Here is an 18815-nt window from a genome sequence, read left to right as displayed (position 1 = left end):
AGATATGTCTCACCTGAACCATACATTGACAAATAAAAGGCACAGATTCTGTTATGACAAAGGGCCCAATGAAACATCAAAAATGTCAACTCACGCATTTCAAGTGCTAATTGAAATAGGCCAAAACAATCCTAAACATTTTTATTAAATTCGGAACAACAAAACTGAGCAATTGAAAAAACTGTTGAACTATTTCAGAACCAACTCACAGCAAATGGTTGCAAATAAAAAATTGCAAATGAATTCATTCCAGAAAATATTGCAAATAATTTTATTTCAATTAACTAAAATTCCTCCGAGAAAAACATTCAATAAATACTTAAATGTTTGAGAATGGTTTACTAAGTAGTTAGACATCAGGCTTTGCTGATTTTATTATTTTTAACAATATTTATCGTCTCATTTTCTAAATGAAAACTGTACCACTCAACTAGTTCATTGGCTCCATTTCAACATTTCATTTAATGGATTCAGGGCGTAGGAGCTGAGCTCGCGGAATTTGTGTAGAAGGAGAAAATAGGAGCAGCATAAAAACTGGGAGGGAAAACTCTTTTGTATTAGTTGCTGATTAATCATAGTAAAAGTCCCAGTTCTAGTTATTGTTACCAATACTAGTATATTTTTTATAGTTATTGTTACTAGAACAAGTACAGTCACGTGATGTGGAGAAAAAGAAATAAACAATAGCGAAACAACAACCCTTATCAAAAGCAGCAGCAGAGAAAGCCTTCTTCCTATGTATGAGAAAACTTTTGTTAAAATAAACTGACTTGAGCAGTAAATAACGAGTTAAGTGTCTTGAGTTTTAAATATTGCTGAGCAGTAAAATGTTAATGTGTATTGTATTGAAAGTTTTTCTTGAGGACAAAATTATTTGTTGCTGTGTTAATTATCTACGAATTATTGGAGCTGCAATTCAACTGTTTCGAACCCCAGCTTCTGGTATTTCAACTCGTGCGAACAAAAGTAAAAACCAACCTAAGTTCAGGTTTAAATATTTTTTGAATAAACAAGTCTAAGACATATATCTTTGTTTTAGATTTGTTTAGATATTTAAAAATTAATAATATTTTCTCAATTTTGCCATTTTTTAATTATCATTTTTTTGGGAAAATTAGAAAAAAAAATATTTTTCACTTCTCTGTAATTTGAAATTGCTTTTCGAACTAATATTTTAATATTCCCAGTCTCTGGGCGTTTCTGTAGTAGTAGTAGTAGTAGTAGTAGTAGTAGTAGTAGTAGTAGTAGTAGTAGTAGTAAAGGCTTTAGGATTTAAACATAAATAAATCCAAGGGTTTGTTAGACCCACATGAGTTCAGTCAAAGGTAGTTTTAGTTTAGTCTAGTTTTTTCCAGTTATTGCAGTGGTCACATTTGCAAACAATTCGCCAAGTGCATTTGTCCCTCTTGTCATATTTTCTCAGAAAGTAGTCCCAGTAGATTTTGGAGATGGTGTCTTTATTGAGATATTTTCCGTAGCTGGTGTACACTCTGATAATAATATTGTATAATAATTTTGTACGATGGAAGAAGTTTTCATCGGTTTTGTAGAGTCGATTCGTTCCGATCGTCAGTTCTCCTCTTGTATGCTGTCGAGTTTTATCTTCGGTGACTCTAGGTAGATCAACAACAACGTCGTATTCGTTTCTATCCAATGATATCAGAAGCAGGAGATTGTGCATTTCGACATATAAGCTGAGAGGCAGCAGCTTTAGCTGTAGAAGTCGATCTTTGTATTCAAAGCTTGCATTCAGTATCCACTTGGTAGCAATTTCCTGCACCCTTTCAAACTTCGCAAGATTCGACTTGTTCGGCTGCCATGCTTGAGAGCAGTAGGTCAGGACTGGCACAACGTAACCAACGTAAGAATTTAGCTTACTGTTTCGCGTGCTGTTTGTAGACAGGTTTCGTTTCAGTTGGAACAGTGCACTTAATCCCTTCTTCGTTCTCGTGGTACAGTTATCGTTCCACGTGAGATTTGAGGTGATCCATAGTCCTAGGTCGCGCTGAAGATTCGTCGGTTCAATTTCAAGGTTGTCTATTGCTGCTGTCAAAGTGCCTTTTATGTTGAGGAGCTTGCATTTAGAGGTGTTCAGTTGCATTTTGTTTTCGGAGCACCAATTCTGTATAGTCATGGCACCAATCGTGAGTTGGCTCTGAGTCAGTGCAATTATCTTGAAATCATCGGCATATCCAAAACTTTCACAATTTGACACTGAAGCTGGTAGATCATTTATGAACAGCAGAAAGAGCAGTGGTCCGAGAATGGAGCCTTGTGGAACTCCACTGCTGACACTTACTGGAGTGGATGTTTCCGCATTTATTTTAACATATTGCTCCCTGTCGCTCAAGTAGGAGCTTATGAGTTGCAACAACTTTCCGCCAATGTCAAAGGACTGGAGTTTCAGTATAAGCAAGTCATGCGGTACTTTATCGAAGGCCTTAGCAAAGTCGAGATACAGAATTGTCAGGTTGTCTACTGTGGGGTCATCGTACTTTTGGTAAATTGAATCAAGGTAGACCAACAATTGTACCACTGCTGACCTATTTTTTCGGAATCCATATTGGTTTTCGTGTAGGCGGTGTTGGCAAAACTTGTATAGTGTGTTGAAGATGAGACGCTCAAGGACTTTTGACACACAGCAGAGTAAACTAATCGGTCGATAACAAGTAGTGTCTGATTTGTTTCCCCCTTTGAACACTGGCGTAACTTGACTGATTTTCCAGTATCTGGGGAAGATTCCTTTATTCGAGATTGTTTGGAATAGGAGGAGGAGTGACTTGCTGAGTGAGAAGGCGCACTTTTTCAAAACAATGTTTCCGATGTTGTCAGGTCCCGTAGACTTGTTCAGAGTTAAGTGTTCCAATATGTGCTGGATTTCGGTTTCGGAGAAAAGGAGACTATTGAGGCCTCTGTTCTCAAAAGTTATGCAGTGATGTTGCTTCTCGTTGAAAACACTTTGGAAAAACTGATTGAATAATTTGGCCTTTTCTTGGTCAGTTTCGGCTTTTTGAGTGGACAGAGTGACGACAGGAGGAACGTTTGGTGACTTGCGAACACAACGTAGGTACTTCTGGATGTTGCTGAACTGTCGACTTTGAAAGATTTCGGTTTCAAACATTTTCAAATCTTCATTTGTGGCTTCTTTTATTTGACGCTCCATTTTCTTCAACTTCAGGAGTTTTGACAAGACCGGAGAGACCCATTGCTTCTTTTTTGTAGCTAACTTCTTCATCAGTTGTGAGGTACGGCTGGATACCCAAGGTGGAAGCGTTGACCTGTGTCTTGTAACTTTCGGAATGAAATGATCGATGAGGCTGAAGATCCATTCGTACCATTCGTACCAAGGAAATCGAGATTACTGAAACAGTAAGGGTTGAAAGGACTGTCTACTATAGCCTTATTCAATTCGTCCCAATCCGCTTTCTTAAAGGCATATTTGACTTGATGAGGAATGTATAGTTCACTATGGAATGCGTTTACTGTAACACTGACCGGTAGATGATCAGCACATGGCTTGCCGTTTAGTGCGTAACAGTTGTAAAGATCGGTGTCAAGATCAGTTTTGACAATCTGGTCAGGGTTGTTGGCCAGAATGACGTCTAACTGAAGATTTGAGTAGTTCAGGAAATTGTATTCCGAAAGAGCATCCAGAACAGCGTTTTCACACTCGGAATTGGAGCTCATGTTGTTCCAGTCTGTTTTGGAGAAGTTGATGTCTCCACAAATGAACACGCCTTGGTAGCCTATTCTTTTAGCATGATTTGATATTTTGGAGAGCAGAATTTCTAACTGTTGCGGCGACCAGGTGTAGTCGCTGTCTGATGGGGGGCTGTACAAACAGCATATTAGAGTCGGCTGTGGTTTTGTTTGTACACTAATCACCACAAAATCCTCAAGATGTAGGTCAATCAAAATTTGTTCGTGCATAATAGTCGATCTGATTGCTATAAGTACGCCACCGTGTTTCGTTTCGTGTTCGCATGGTATTCTGTCATTTCGGTAGATCGTGTATGCAGGTAGGAAGAGCGAATAGTTTTGAACATCAGGAGTCAGCCATGTTTCAGTGAGGCATAAAATGTCATAGCTTCGCGTTGACAAGCAGTCTGAGAACTTCAGGCGACGCTCAAATTTCATCAGACTCCTTACATTGAACGAAAGCATTTCGAGTGTGTATAGTCACCAGTTGATACCAGTATTCTCTTTTTGTGCGTTTTCAAAGACAACCCAGTTGTTTCCAACTTTATGCTCCACCTTGAGATTTCTAATACGAACCTGCCTGCTATTGTAATTATGATTGTCAATGAGATCACGGCGAATGCGCAGACATTCATTTTCTTTTTTCGCGTCCGTTGCAGACAGCTCAGGACTTATGAAGATTGGTTGTTCGTAGGCCTTTAGCAGGTGAGCTGATTTCAGAATCAGGTCTTTACTTAAGATGTTTTCCATGCAAACAAGTATAGTGCGTGCCCCTTTTTTGTCAGGGTCAAATTTACCGAGACGATGAATTTTGCTCATGCGTTTGTCTTTGATTTTCAAGAAGTCTAGGATTTGCTCAACCGATTCGATGTCGGAATGCATACGCTCGTCTGGTGTTTTGGTTCTACTCTCAGGTATACCTCTTATTCGAATTCCCAGACCAGGAATGTTGTTTGCATTTGACACGTCGCGAATTGTGCTACCGGGCAGTTTTCCAACAGCTTGTGCATAACTCTTGGGAGCAGTTGACTTTAATTCGGTCAAGTCTTTCTTTACATTTTCGATCATTGCATTTGAGTTTTCAATGATTTGCTGGAACTTTTTCATTTGTTCTCGGAGGTCTGTTAGCTCGTCTTCCAATTTCGACTGTTCAGCAGGTTTTAAAATGGACTTATGTGTCTTATTTTCACTGCATTCGTTACAGATGTGAAGCAGATTTGCTTCTAACTTGACAAGGACTTCAATACTGGACTGTTCGAAGCCTGTGCAGTCGGGTGTCATGTGCATTGCTTTGCTGCAGTAGGCACATGAGAATTTTGCTTCCTTCTTTGCAATCTTGTGATTGCAAGATTGGCACGTGATAACTCTTGAGGACATTTTGGCTAGCACATGCAAAAGATTTTGATTTGTCTTAACGGATTGTTGATGAATAACTTAATAGGCAGTGTCGGTAACACACACTCACTTAAGAGGCGGTCACGTGAAACTGAAAACTTAACTCTGAAAAATATAGCTTTTCTGACAACTCAAACTCACTTAAGAGATGGTCACATGAAAAGTTTAATTTTCAGAGAACAGATGCAGGACAGAATAGAAAAGAAAAGAAAAGAAAACTGCTTAAAAGAAAAAGCCTTTCGGTAACACGAACTCACTTAAGAGACGGTCACGTGAAAGACTAAGAGTAAGCAGCTAAAACTTTTCAGGGGTTTAGAATAGTGATTGTGAGTCAACTGTTTTCGGGCGATTGTTGTCTCTGTCTTGTAATCCGTCGTCTCAGTGACAGGTTGTTCCTCCTCCTGTTTCGGCGGGGACGAAGATCCTGGAGTTGTCGAAGATGGGCTAAGACTTTTCCAGAGAGTCTCTGTTCCAAGAAACGGCCAATGTGCAGTTGTCGGTACTGCCGAGTCAAGATGGGGTTCTTAGCCTGCCGCTTCGGTAGCAGGTGTTTGATGATGTCGATAATAAGGATTCCTGTTTTGCAAAGTTCCTCCTTTATGTTCGGGACTCCTTCGCGTTGGACATATGATATTGCGGCAATGTGGGGCTTAAGTATCTTGAGATCGGCAATGAGCTCAGCAGTGGTGAGGGGGTGATAGTTGTTGCTGGAATGCGGGGATATTGAGTTGTTGATCGTATCGTGCCAAATAACAGCTTTTTCTTTTCGAAAAACGTTTAATTGCCAGATATTTTGAACAACTTTCTTCTGATTGTTTGCTCTGATATTGAGACTCAGGCCAGGCTGCGTGAATACCCAACGTCTGAGCTTCTTTCGGGTGTCTTTTGGTGTCGCTACAATAAGTTGATGCAGTGAACTTGCTCCAAATATGATCATCAGCAAAGTCAGGGGGCCACCACGGCTGCCCCGTATATCATATTTAAACTGAAACTATCTAATAGTTTATTCTTTGTGGGTCTTCATATAAAAACGAGTTTCCTTTTGAAAAATAAAAAAAAATCCTTTTTTTTTGGTTCACCTAAAAATTATTTATTTTTTCTCTCTGTAAAAAGTACTCCAAAGAGTGCAAAAGCCAAATCGTAACATTTACTGATAAGCAATGTTTCTTAATGCTACCAAACAAGAGTTTTTAAGGATAACCTTTAAATAAAGACAAAAATTCAACGGTTTTGCTGACAGAAATTAACAGTTGCTTTGGCAACCTTGAGAGGTACATTGGAATATACTGTGCTACGTACAGACTCCCACGAGTCATCTTGTTCAATGATTCAATTGTTTGTAATGGAACTGGAGACCAGAGGTGACCACTGACTCTCTCTTAATTACATACATTAGTTAGATTAAGAAGAGAGTGTATAAAGAGAGAGAGAGAAAAATAGTGGTGTGGATGATACCTGTAGAATGAGCTGTCCGTCCTTGTACCACTTGATGTCCGGATGGGGCATGCCCCCCACCTCACACTCCAGAACCACGTCTCCCCCCTCTGGCACCTAACACACACACACACAACATTAACATCACCTCCATTACATCCATACATACGACAGGCTCACATGTTTGATATACACAGATAGGCCATTCGACGCTTATTGTCTCAAAGGAGGAAATTCTTTAAGCCGTCAATAGAGGAGAAAGAAATGTTCTCTTTTACTATAATGACCCAAATCTTGCTCTTTGCCACTCTTGCATTTATACTTGGTCATAGATTCAACCAAAAGTGCACAAGTATGCATACAAAGTTTGTAAATCGATTTGCAAATTTTCGCAAACGTGACCTCAGGTTTCAACTAGGGATGTTTGATATAGAATCCATTGACTAAATAAGCTTTAACTGCAGCCGAGCTAATATACAACTTTCCCAATTCCACTGAAACTATTCAGCAGCTAATGAACTATTCTCATTGTGATGTCACTCATCTACCATTCTATTCCTTTCTACCATTCATAATACTCTCTATCTTAAATGGATCTGATGAGATATGATGAGAACACTGACATCGCTGTCGAGGAGTTCTTTGACGAAGAATGGAGGCACGAAGGAGGGCACACTGGAGTAGAATTGGGACCCAGGGGGGTTCTTTCCACTGCTCTGGTTGCCATTGGGTGCCGACATCAGTTGTGATCTCTGTTGGTCGGTGGGCATTGATCCAGGGTGGGGGTGTGGCCCTTGACCCGGAACAGAAGGTGCCCTCACACCCGAGGGACTGCCGCCAGGACCCTTCGGGTGATCATTCGGACCTAATACAGGGAGAGAGCTAATTACTATTGAATAAAGTAAAAGAAATCCAGTTCAAACTCTTATCTTGTTAGTTAAAGTAAATGACAAGTTAAAAACGTAAATGTAATTTATTTTTCTCATCGATAATTGTCTTCTCCATTGTTGCAACTGGTTAAACAAATTTACACTGTTACTACAATCATGTTATAACTAAATCTTATTGTAAACGAATTCAATTAAAAAAATGATTATAAAAAGGTTTTAAAAGAAGTATTAAAAAGTTTTAATAATAGCAAGAAAGAATTATTTTTGAGTGAGCTAAGGCATAGTGCGACCAATGGTACTTTAAGCCTTTCAAAAATCAATTATCTTGTTAAAAACAAACAACAACAACAACAACAACAACAACAAAAGACGCCAAAAGACTTGCAATTGTTGAGAATTTTCCATGCGTCTTCAAAATTATGAGGAACAATTATAGAGTTTCAAAAAATTCTACTAACAGACGGTGGAGGGAGAAGGATTTGAAACCATAATGTATTCACTGAAATAGCTGATACAATCAATTTTGCCTTCCTTTTAAACACCAAAAATCTGATTTTTGGGCTGTCAAAAATATAACAAGAGAGAAAAACCTCAAAGATGAGAAAATGTTCAAAAATTGAAAGTTTGTGAAGTATCAAAGCCGAAAACGAATTCGATAAAAGGAAAACCGCATCAAATATTAAAGTTTAGTCCATCAAAAAGACAGAAAGACCTTTCCTTTCGGCTTTGAGCTACCAGTTGGCAAAAAAGGGGCAAACGTTAGCAAAACTCAATAATCCCTTGTTTATTTTGCAAAGAAGTAATTTTAAAAGTCATTACGATAACAAGTTTTCGGCTTTAAAAAAAGATTCCCTTGTATTTCTTCAGGAAACCATTTGGATCTCTCATTAGTAAATCATGATTTGAATGGATCTGTTATGCAATTAACATATGAAATGTTTTTAAAATGTGAAAAAAAATTTTGAAAAAAATCAACTGATTACAATCCGAATTATTTTTGAACTGTAAATAAATACAACCGTAAGACCACAGCTACCTTTTCTAGTTCTGTTCGTTAAATAAAAACATGTAGTCGTTTAAAATATTATGAACGTGAATAATTAGACAAAAAAGTGAATACAATAAGACTAAATGATGCCTTTTGGTTAATTATCGAGTTAAATTAGCAAAAATTAAGGAAAATTTTAAATCAAGAGCACTTCTTTCATTGGCAGCTCAAGTAAAACTCGTCATCCCTCGAATTAAAACAGATTGTGTCAGCAGTTGTTAGGTGTGTTTGTTCGGTAAAATTAAACAAAGTTGACTAAAGTAGCTAAATTCGTGCCGTTTTTGACAAAAAACAGGCTGATTTTTGCAAAAAAAAAATAGACAAAAATTGGACCAAACAGCCCAAAAACACTCTTCCGATATTTGATAGCGAAACCAACAACACTATCGTTAACAATTGAACATATTTTCAGCAAAAATTGGCAAAATTTGCGTAAAAACAAGGAAATAGTGAACAAAAACAACAAAAATTGGTTAAATCATCCCAAAGTTTTAAACCCCAATAACTCCGTGGAAAATTTTTAAAAAATATATTTTTAATTATATAGTCTACGCTGGACGGGCTCTTCTACGATGAGTGCTATCATTATATCGATCGGCCAAAATTGACTGAACGAAAAATAAACCATTTGAGTATATAGTTCTTTTTCCATTAAAGTTGACACGAATAATAAGTGTATGACATAGGGACTGTTAGAAATTGATTCGTCCACTCATCGTCCTTTAATCGTCATTAAAATCATTATTTCCCATTCATCTGCAATGATAACTATCTAGTTGGTCTAATGACACTTAAAGGCTTCTAACGTGAGATAATTGGGAGATATAATAGAGAGAGTGAGTTGTATAATTAAGAAGGCAGGTCTAACCGAGTACAACTAAGTAGGCAGAGGCAGAAGCAGTAGTCGATCCCACTGGCATTCCATTCTGACTGTTGTGTTGGGAGAGGGGTGAGAGGGGGGTGGTGGTGTTGGAGGAAGAGGAAGTATTGGGGGGCAGTTGTTGTGCATAGCACGTGTACTCTCCCTCATCCTCAATCATAGTCTGGTTGATGACCAGCTGAGACACTCCAGTTGACACATCCAACATCTGCTCAAACTCATCCCCACTCCTCGGAAGTTTCTTTCCACTGCACACATACACAAACAAACAACATTCAGATACACATACGCACACATACTCATTACTGTTCTTCAAAAAAAATGATAAAATGTTTCTTCCGCACTGAATACTGCAATTGTTCTTTATAGTCAATATCATTGCTTTTCATTGAAATTGTAGTGGTTTAAAACAATTGAGTGAGTGACTTGATTGACTGGATGACTGACCTGTGGTACCAGAGCACTTGGCTGTCCTCAGTAAGTCCAGAGAGGGTCGCTTCAAATACAGCCGCCTCCCCCTCTACAACTGTGACGTCATAGGGCCGCCTCGTGAACTGGAGACCCCCTCCCCCAGCTGGTCCGGCAGATGAGGAGGGGAGGGTGGAGGGGGACTGGTGCCTCTTGTTGGATCCCCCGGATGATGATCTGTGTTGTTTGTTTCTGTTGTGGGTGGAGAGGTGGTCACGTGACTTGGTCTTTGCAATCCTGGTGGACTTGACCAGTTGGAGAGTGGCGCTACATGCAGCAACTCCAGCCTCATTCTCAGCCTTGCACTTGTACTCCACGTTGTCTTTCGAAATATCCAGCACCTACAACACAAACACACACACTAACCAACGAATTTATGAATCTATCGTTAGTCATTTTGTTGATCTCTGTTATTCGTCTATTTGTTATCCATCTCTCTAGCCAAGTATGCGTGGAATTATAGCTTCGTGTCAAGCTATGCAATCCTTATCCCATCCACAAATTATAGTTCTTCAAACTTGATAGATAGATGGATAGATTGAATTTAGTAGAGACCTATATTGTCAGATATGGAAAATTGCAAAGAGACAGAAGGGAACTTTAGAATGATGACTTTTATTTAGAATGATGATGAATTTGTTTTCTCGTGGGCAAAATTAGTCAACTGGGAAGCGTGTAGCTTTACCATCAGGAGTATTTGAGGTATTATTATTTATAATGCAATAATGATGAAAAATGAACAAGCTATGGTGCACAAATTAGAGTCCGATAAGTAACCAAACAGAGATCATTCGCGAAGAGTTCACACAATAATCAAATATGATTTTCTTGATTTCATACACTTTTGGCTGGTAATTGCTGCACAATAATGCCCAATAATGTCCTAATCCCTTTAATTAACACAAGGATCAGATATGATTTCCTTGGTCTCATTTAAGGATGGGACTAGGAAATACGTTATGATATGTATGACATCATATATGATCCATGTATGGCACCAGGGAAGCGGCGGATGAGCATAATTTGTATGAAGTGATTATGTAGTTTTTGAAATCTCACCAATAACCAATTATTGTATTTTGCAGCAATGGTAGCAATAACAAAATGGGAAAAGACTATCTGAGTTGTTACCTTGAGTCTGCATGATCCATCTGAGGTGTCTTGAGTGATGATGAATCCAGGTGTGTTGGGAGGGATAGCCACTCCGTCCTCGTACCAGGTCACCTCTGGCATCGGCTGTCCCTTCACCCGACAGTCGAATGTAGCCACAGTCCCATCCACACTCGGCACTATCAACTGGGCGAACGAGGGAGCCACTCCTAGGCACATACACAACATCCAAACAAACAAACAAACAAATACCCCTTCATACATCCACATATGATTCAAACGACATAGGAAGACAGACAGACAGACTACAATTTCTCGAGCGGTGTGTCAAAATTGAATAAAATTGTGGTCCGGCACCCAGATGAACATTTAACGAAAATTTCTTAATTGATCAAGCACAAGTTTCAATTTTTCCTGAGAAGAGACGCTTGAGAATGTGGTGTCCATGGTCCAATAGTTATCTATCTCTCTGCGGATCTTACCGTATATTTATTTTGTAGATGAGTACACCTGGATTGGGAATGTTCTTGTCGAAAGGACACACCTTATGATCAGAATTAGAAGTGTTTTTAAAAAACCTAAGGCAGGAAGTATGACTTTTTCACAAATCACCCGTCAATATAATCACCCGTCTCGCACCAATATAATTTGTCAGTAAATAAGTCACAGACTTACCTATAAAAAGCAAAGTTATCTGTCCAACGCAACATTACATCTGTGGCAGCGTAACATTAGCATTAAAACTGTCAATTTAGAGTTTCCCCTTTATTTTAAAAACAAAATATGGTATATAAAGGGCATGAGTATTATAATAAAATAGTTTTCAGGTGAACCACTGCCTTGAATTGTTCAAAATATCAAAGACACAAAGATGGCCTTTAAGCATTGACACAAAATGATCGACGCACTTGCTCAAGTGTGAACAAAATCACAATGCTTCGTTTGGAAGGCAGGCCACTCAGGAAGTCATAAAGGCAATCAAAGATTCCAGAGAAAATTTAATTCCCGCAGCAGCCGTAGCCGCGCCAATATGAACAGTAAATGGATATTGTCAAGATCACGCGCTACCATAAGTTCACAATCAGCGCAGAAGTACATTGTTATCAAGCAAACAACCGGACTACTCAAAAAAAAACTAACTGTTTCTGATTCCTTTTCAAGTGCTCGTTTCCTCGGATATACTAATTTAAGTTTTTCTGATTTTTATAGCATGATTAAAAAAGTCTTGATAATATCCAATTAAAAAATGTTCCCAATTATCATTCTATATATCTTGCTTGCTTAGTGATTTCTTGAAACGGCAGAAATAATTTGCATCTGTCTTTCTTCTTTTTTTATTCAATAAGTTTATCAGAGTTCGTATTTGCAAATTTTTATTCTGAAGCATCAAAAAAGCTTGTGTAATATGTTCTATATAGACAAAAAATATAAGTTCAACAGTCGATATCTATTGTTTATATTAAAACTTAAACTGGCTTAAAATCTTTAGAAAAAGTTGAATTCTGACACTTTTTTGCTGAGGCAGATGTTTAAAGTTTTGCGTCAGCTCGAATAAATAGTTTTTTCACAACGCTGTTCAAGATATTGCCAGTGTAATTGTTCCGACCCTCTTGAGGGGGGAGGAACTATATAATCAAATGGTTTTTTTTTGTTCCGTGAATTTTCGCCGCTCGATATATTTATCGTAGAGAGTTGAGACTGGTATCATTAGAAAGCTCGTCCAGCGTAGAATATGGAATTAAAAAGATTTTTTTAATTTTCGTTTTCTACAGGGAGTTATCGAGGTTCAAACTTCTGAGAAAAGAAGAGTGAATTCACGTTGTTTTTATTCACATTTTCCGGAATTTTTGCCTAAATTTTCGTCAATTTTGCTAAAATTTGTTATAATTTTTAAGAATAGTGTCGTTGATTTTATTTTTGAAGACAAACAAGCATTGTTGATTGTTTTGATTTAATTTTTTTGGTCAAAAAATCTGGATAAACATTTCAAAATTTAGCCTTTTTCATCAAAAACAGCACGAAATAAGATACTTTAGTCCACTTTGGTTAAATTAGCCGACAGTACACCCCCAAACAACACTCATACAATCTTTGTAGACTGAGAGGGGGCTATTCTACTTCAGAGTCCGCTGAGAGTGCACTGTAGTTAAAACTTTGCCTTTTTTTGCTAACTTTACTCGTTGATTATCAAAAATGCAGAATTTATTTTGAGTTTTTAACTAACAAATTATCTATATCTACGACATTCGAAAAATCAACTGTTCTTAACGGACAATAAGAATTAGCAGGGCTAGTTTTGGGCCATTCTTGGACTGTTAAAATCCAAAAAAATCGGGTTGTAATCAGTCGGTTTTTTTTTTTTTAAAAAAGACTATTTTTAATAATAAAGAACAGAGCATATCAAATCAAAGCTCAGGAGTGATAGGTCCAACCAATTCGCTTGCTAAGCAGCTCCAAGCTAATGCATTTAATTTTTTAATTGAAAGTTTATGGTCGTTTCTTTTTTAAAAAATAATTGACTTTTCAATAAATAATGGCTTCATTAATTTTTCCTCTACTTTTTTCTTAATTTGTTCAACTTCCAGCTTAGTGTCAGCAAAGAAAGACTGTTTGTTCTTTCTACTGATTTAACATTTATTCTCAGTTGCAGTTTTAAGCCTGAAGTTATTGTTTTCTGGCTTTGATACTACAAGATTTCAGATTTTTTTTTGTTTTGATATTTGCCAGTTTTTCACATTTTCTAATTTTGTCACATTATCGCATTATTGACAGTTCTCATGTCACCTTATTAGCATTCAGAATAAGGCACAATTGAACATATTAAAATCCTGAAAGATATACATCATCGTTTTAACGGCCTCGACGCCTCTTCCTTGAAGAAATCAATTGAATTTTTTAATTTTGTCTCTAACTGTCATTTATACTTTGTCGTTTCGGTTCTCTGAAGTTTCCTGTATAGTGATAGCTCTCATTGGCTTTTCCTGGAAGAATAGACGAACCGATATTCTGACATTAGTAGATAGTTGATGGCTTTCATGACTTTGAAAACAATTGTTTTCCAAAATTTAAAAAAAAAACTTTTTAACTTCGCAATTTTGTTCTTTTTATTTTTCTTTTTGTTACCTAATCTTGTTAGTTAATTACAGGTCAAATATGACATTATGGGTGTCAAGGGAATAAAAAGGATTGGTGTCCCAAAATCTTTTTTTAAAGAATTTGTTATGACCTTACTGGCTTCGACACCGGTTTTTCACAAAAAAAAGTAAATTAATTTGATTTTTGTCATATTTGACGTTCTTTTTTTAGATGCAAGAAATATTCTGGGATAATTACAGGTCTCGAGAGCTTCCTTTTCATGAATAAAGGACCCTATTTAAATAGCTCTTTTTGTAATTAATGCCTTTCATGGCATTGAATGTAATTTTGTTTCGAAAAAAAAATTAAAAGTATTACATACTTTAGCACTTCGCTTTTTTGTCTACTTGTTACCTAGTCTTACTAATGAATGGCCATAAACTACATTATAGCTATTTGAAGAAGGCGCTATCAAATATATTTTGAGTGCCAAAATTTGGCTTGACGGTTTTGACAGCGTTTTCTGGCAAGTTTCAATTGAAATTTTGTTTGTTCTTTGTTGTTCTTTTTAGCCGCTTTAAAAAAGGAATAAGGACAGGTCCTAATGCCCTTCTATAGAAGCAGTGGTAATCGTAAATTTGTGGTAATATTAATTGATTCCTAATGGTATTTATTACTTTGAAGTTAACTGTTTCAAAAAAATAAGTTAATTTTTTTTTACTGTTTTTGTTCTTTTTTGTGTAATTGTTACCAAACCTTTTTATGGACTGGCCGCACATGTTTTCTGGTGATTTATAAGTTATTTTTGTTTAGTTTTAGGTTTATCTGACGGTATGTTGACTTTGGTATTAAATTTAGTTTTAAAGAGGGACATAAATTTTTTGATGTAATTAATGTTTGTTGTTGTTGTTGTTTGATTTTGCTGTTCGTCTTGACTCGCTTTCTTAAAATTGACATATTACATCAATCTAATGCATAAATTTTTACTCCACTGAGTTATTTGTTTTGGAGGCTATCTTTTTGTTCATACAGGATTTTTTGAAAAAGACCTGGGCTTTTTTGGGATTCGCAAAAAATAATTTTTGGGTTTTTCTATCTGTTCCTCATTTGGTAGACAATTATGCCAAAATTGTGGATGGGCGGGGCCGGAACCTTATGTGCCCTCGCACATTACCGAGCCGCCTTGTCTCTTCAAGTTTTAAAAGCAAGTGAAGCATACCAAATCATAATTAAAATGTAGTTTTGAAAAAGCTTTCATTTATATGCCAATATTTCAGGGGCAGTAGTTTGTTAACAGTGACGGTAAGGGGTTGATTTATTTTTCGCTCTTAAGTTTTGGGGAAAAGATGAGAACAAATTTCATAATCTAATTGGGAGAAAAAAAATTTATTTGTTATAATAGTGAGCTAGCTGTTTTTTAGTATACGTGATGCATGTGATATGTGTGTGTGTGTGTGTGGAATATAGTACCTCTGGAGATGTTTTCCTTCTGGACTAGTTCTACAGTGGATGATGCCATTCCAAAGTCATTGGATGCTCTGCACCTGAACTTGACTGATCCCAAGTCTTTTATGTTCTCCACAGTCAGACTACACGTCCCATCTGTCTCACCTAACACACAACACACTCTCTCTCTCTCTCTCTCTCTCTCTCTCTCTCTCTCTCTCTCTCTCTCTCTCTCTTTCATGTAGTGTTCACAGTCAACACAACAATTCAGAGATAAGTGATAGAAACTCAACATTACAAACTAATAAACAAATGTCCCCAATGAATGTACACACACACACACGAGTAAATCATTTTTTTAAAATCTGTAAAAGGTAAATTCAAAATTTTAAAACCATAACAAAAGTTCGGTGAAACATTTACAATTAACAATCACTTTAAAAGCATATGAAGTTACTAAAAGTTTGGTCCTTAAAATACTAGTAAAAAGAAGTTCTAAGACAAGGTAAATAATTTCACACACAAGGTTTCTAAGTTGATTCAAATGGGGTTAGAAAATGAAAATGGACCAGTGCTGGAATCGATCCAGTGTGTCATGACTTTCAACTCTAATGTCTTACAGCAAGTGTTCTTCTTGAGTTTTCAATCTTGATGAACAATACCTTCTAGAATGTTTTCTTTTTTCTTCAAGTAATCATTTCTTAGCCAATTTTACCCTTAACATTTAAAGTAGAAGATTTGTTCAAGCTCATCAAAATGTGAAGCTCATCGTATGCATAATTTAGGTTTGGTTGCACTTTCAACCTTGAAGCACTCGTGTCCGAAAAACAGTTCAATGTGAACATCAAGTCAAGATCTCTGGCTTAGTTTTCTAAATTACACTAATGGCTCCTCTAAAGGGCTAGTGAGTCTGTATGCCCATGTGTATACATGAGTGCAAACTCTCTATCTCTGTTTCACTTATGTCAGTTTGGTCTGTACTTACTTTCGATGAGGAATCTGCCCCCCTCCTGTCCATGAGTGAGTCTCTCCTCCCCCAGGAACCACGCGATCTCTGGCCTCGGTCTACCACCCACGACACACTCAAATCTACACACACACAGGCAATACTTTAGTAACTCAAATTTTCCGAACTAACTTAACTGAGATGCATATATAAAGATCATTTGAAATTTCCTCTCAAAAGACCCCGATCACTTCTAAATACCTTCTATAGAGATTAATTAACTGCTCGGTTATAAATAACTACTTTTAATCTAGACACACTTCTTGAACCAACAAATGGAGAAATATCGACAGTTTTTGAGCGAAGCCAGGGAATTTTTTGTTTCTATTCTAAATTCAAAACCTATTTCACTTTTTCACAACGAATATTTTTCAAAAATTTTTACAAATCATGCTTTATAATTAGTTGTCTGTGTGGACAACAGTGACAGTATATAAAAAGTAGTTCGAATTGGCTCACAATTGGATATATCCGTTTAATATTCCAATTATGCATTCACAAGTCTCAACGTGTTTGTAAATCAAATTTCCGTTCAGTAGATCGTGAGTGGTCAAATTATTCCACAATAGCTGGTAATGTCTCAATTAGAAGTTAATGAAAAAAATTGATATATAAATAATTGCATAAAAAACTCTTTCCACGAATGATTCTGGATAAAGAAAGCAGATTGCATAATAGCAGTTAAAAAACCATCTGCTGTCAACTATGAAATTTTGGTTTGTGAATAGGATTACGTAATAAAGTGTAGGTGGTAGGGTGTAAGATATGAGCGATGGTGTGTTGTGTGTGATATAGTGACCTTGCGTAGTCGTTCTCAATGTGTGGCACAATCTGTTGAACGAATCTGGGCTGTTCCCCTGCCAGGGCACTGTTACTCCTTGTGGTGTGCCTCTGGGTAGTCATCTGTTGGTGGTGGTGTTCCGCAGAGGAATAGGAGAGGAGATCTCTGACTGAACTGGTCTGGAACTGAGGCATCTTCACTCCTGCCACCTCTGCACATAATACGTGTACATATACACACTCTCTCTGTCTTCACCAGGAAACTCGAAAATCATTGAAGCATATTTTAAATGCACAGCAGAATAATTCCGAGTCGTTTCACAATAAGTTAGAAGAAAAAAAATGATGTTCTCAGAAACTGAAAATAATTCCTTGTCGCAATTCATTTTAGCCACGGGGACTACAAACTTGTTGAAAGGTAGTCGTTATAGGATAGTCGTTGAATATTCAATATAACTCATCTTAAATGCACAAAATCCTCACCTTTCATTTCACTATTGTTATTGGTTGGGGTTTGAATTCGAAATGAGTTTTTGATTACGTGACTGAATTGGAAACCCTGGTCAATATAAATCGAAAAATAATTGCTCACCCAAAAATGTTTTCAAATTAACCACTTCAAAAATTTAACAACTAATTGACATGAATACCACTGAAAAAATTCGGTTTCATTTCAGCGCATATTCCGTTAATTTTAAGACACGAACTTCAGCATTTTCCTTGCATAGTTCAACGCACTTTTCTGTCTATTTGAAGATTACAGTTTAAATGCTTTTTAAATCAGCATCGGTTGATCGTTTTTTGATCCTCTGTAAACAAAGCCCCAATTTTGATAATTTTCCGCTTTTTTCAGGCAAAAGGTTTTGTTATGGAACAAAAAACTGTTAAAAGTGATGATGACCTCCTAAAAGGTTGCAGATAGGCCGCAAAATTGAAATAACTTATGGGAAATGATGATTTATAATAAACTTTTTAGACTTTAAGGAAGGGTTTGAAAATTCTTTATATCTTTGAACTAAGTTGATCTAAAAATGTCATTGCAAAAAACGGTTCTTTTCTGAGGCGCTTTTTAACAGGTACATGGCCCACTAGTGATCTCTCTGTAGTTGATGAAGTGTGTTTTTAATTAAGGACATTTGACTTGGCAATGTTCTTGACAATTTAGAACAATTAGTTTTATTTGTTGTTAGACAATGTTCATCCGGCTCTAAATAATATCTAGTGAAGCTAAACAACACAGCCAGTTAAAAAAATATTTTACACTGGAGCTGTTTCTTTTGAAAAACCTTAAAAACATGAAAATTGAGGTATCCGATTTGTTGAAGTTACAATATCAAATTAGATTTAGCTAATACAGATTACACACTTCCGGATCTCTTTCAGTATGCTAGTATAACTTGACAAAAGATATAACAAATTGAAGGCAAAGATGAAGCAAATACATGAATGTGCTATAAGTCTCAATTTAAAACTGAATGGGGGCTGAAAGACTTAACTCAAATATTAAATGCCGAAGCAACACGCTTCTTAACTACCAGTAGATCGAGTTGAGCTATTTGGGTGAATACCATTAGTAGAGTTAGG

The 18815-nt window shown here is 36.8% G+C and overlaps 1 protein-coding gene across 1 annotated transcript in view; it reads right to left on the bottom strand.

Annotated features, from left to right (window-relative positions):
* LOC142350940 (muscle M-line assembly protein unc-89-like) overlaps positions 1-18815 on the bottom strand; it is a gene marked incomplete at its 3' end in the record, with an annotated part of 98855 nt that overhangs the window by 35444 nt on the left and 44596 nt on the right. Inside the window, exons 12-19 of the mRNA XM_075402965.1 lie at positions 17251-17443; positions 16431-16534; positions 15470-15610; positions 10946-11133; positions 9794-10155; positions 9335-9594; positions 7152-7393; positions 6550-6645 (exon numbers count right to left, since the gene is read on the bottom strand). Coding sequence (XP_075259080.1) covers positions 6550-6645; positions 7152-7393; positions 9335-9594; positions 9794-10155; positions 10946-11133; positions 15470-15610; positions 16431-16534; positions 17251-17443 — 1586 coding nt within the window. The remainder of the gene's footprint in view (positions 1-6549; positions 6646-7151; positions 7394-9334; positions 9595-9793; positions 10156-10945; positions 11134-15469; positions 15611-16430; positions 16535-17250; positions 17444-18815) is intronic.

The sequence above is a fragment of the Convolutriloba macropyga genome, chromosome 12 (assembly GCF_964194025.1).
Source record: "Convolutriloba macropyga chromosome 12, txConMacr16.3, whole genome shotgun sequence".
Lineage (NCBI taxonomy): Eukaryota > Metazoa > Xenacoelomorpha > Acoela > Convolutidae > Convolutriloba > Convolutriloba macropyga.
The sequence above is the reverse complement of the archived record's forward strand: the minus strand, read 5'-3'. Positions and strand labels throughout refer to the sequence as shown.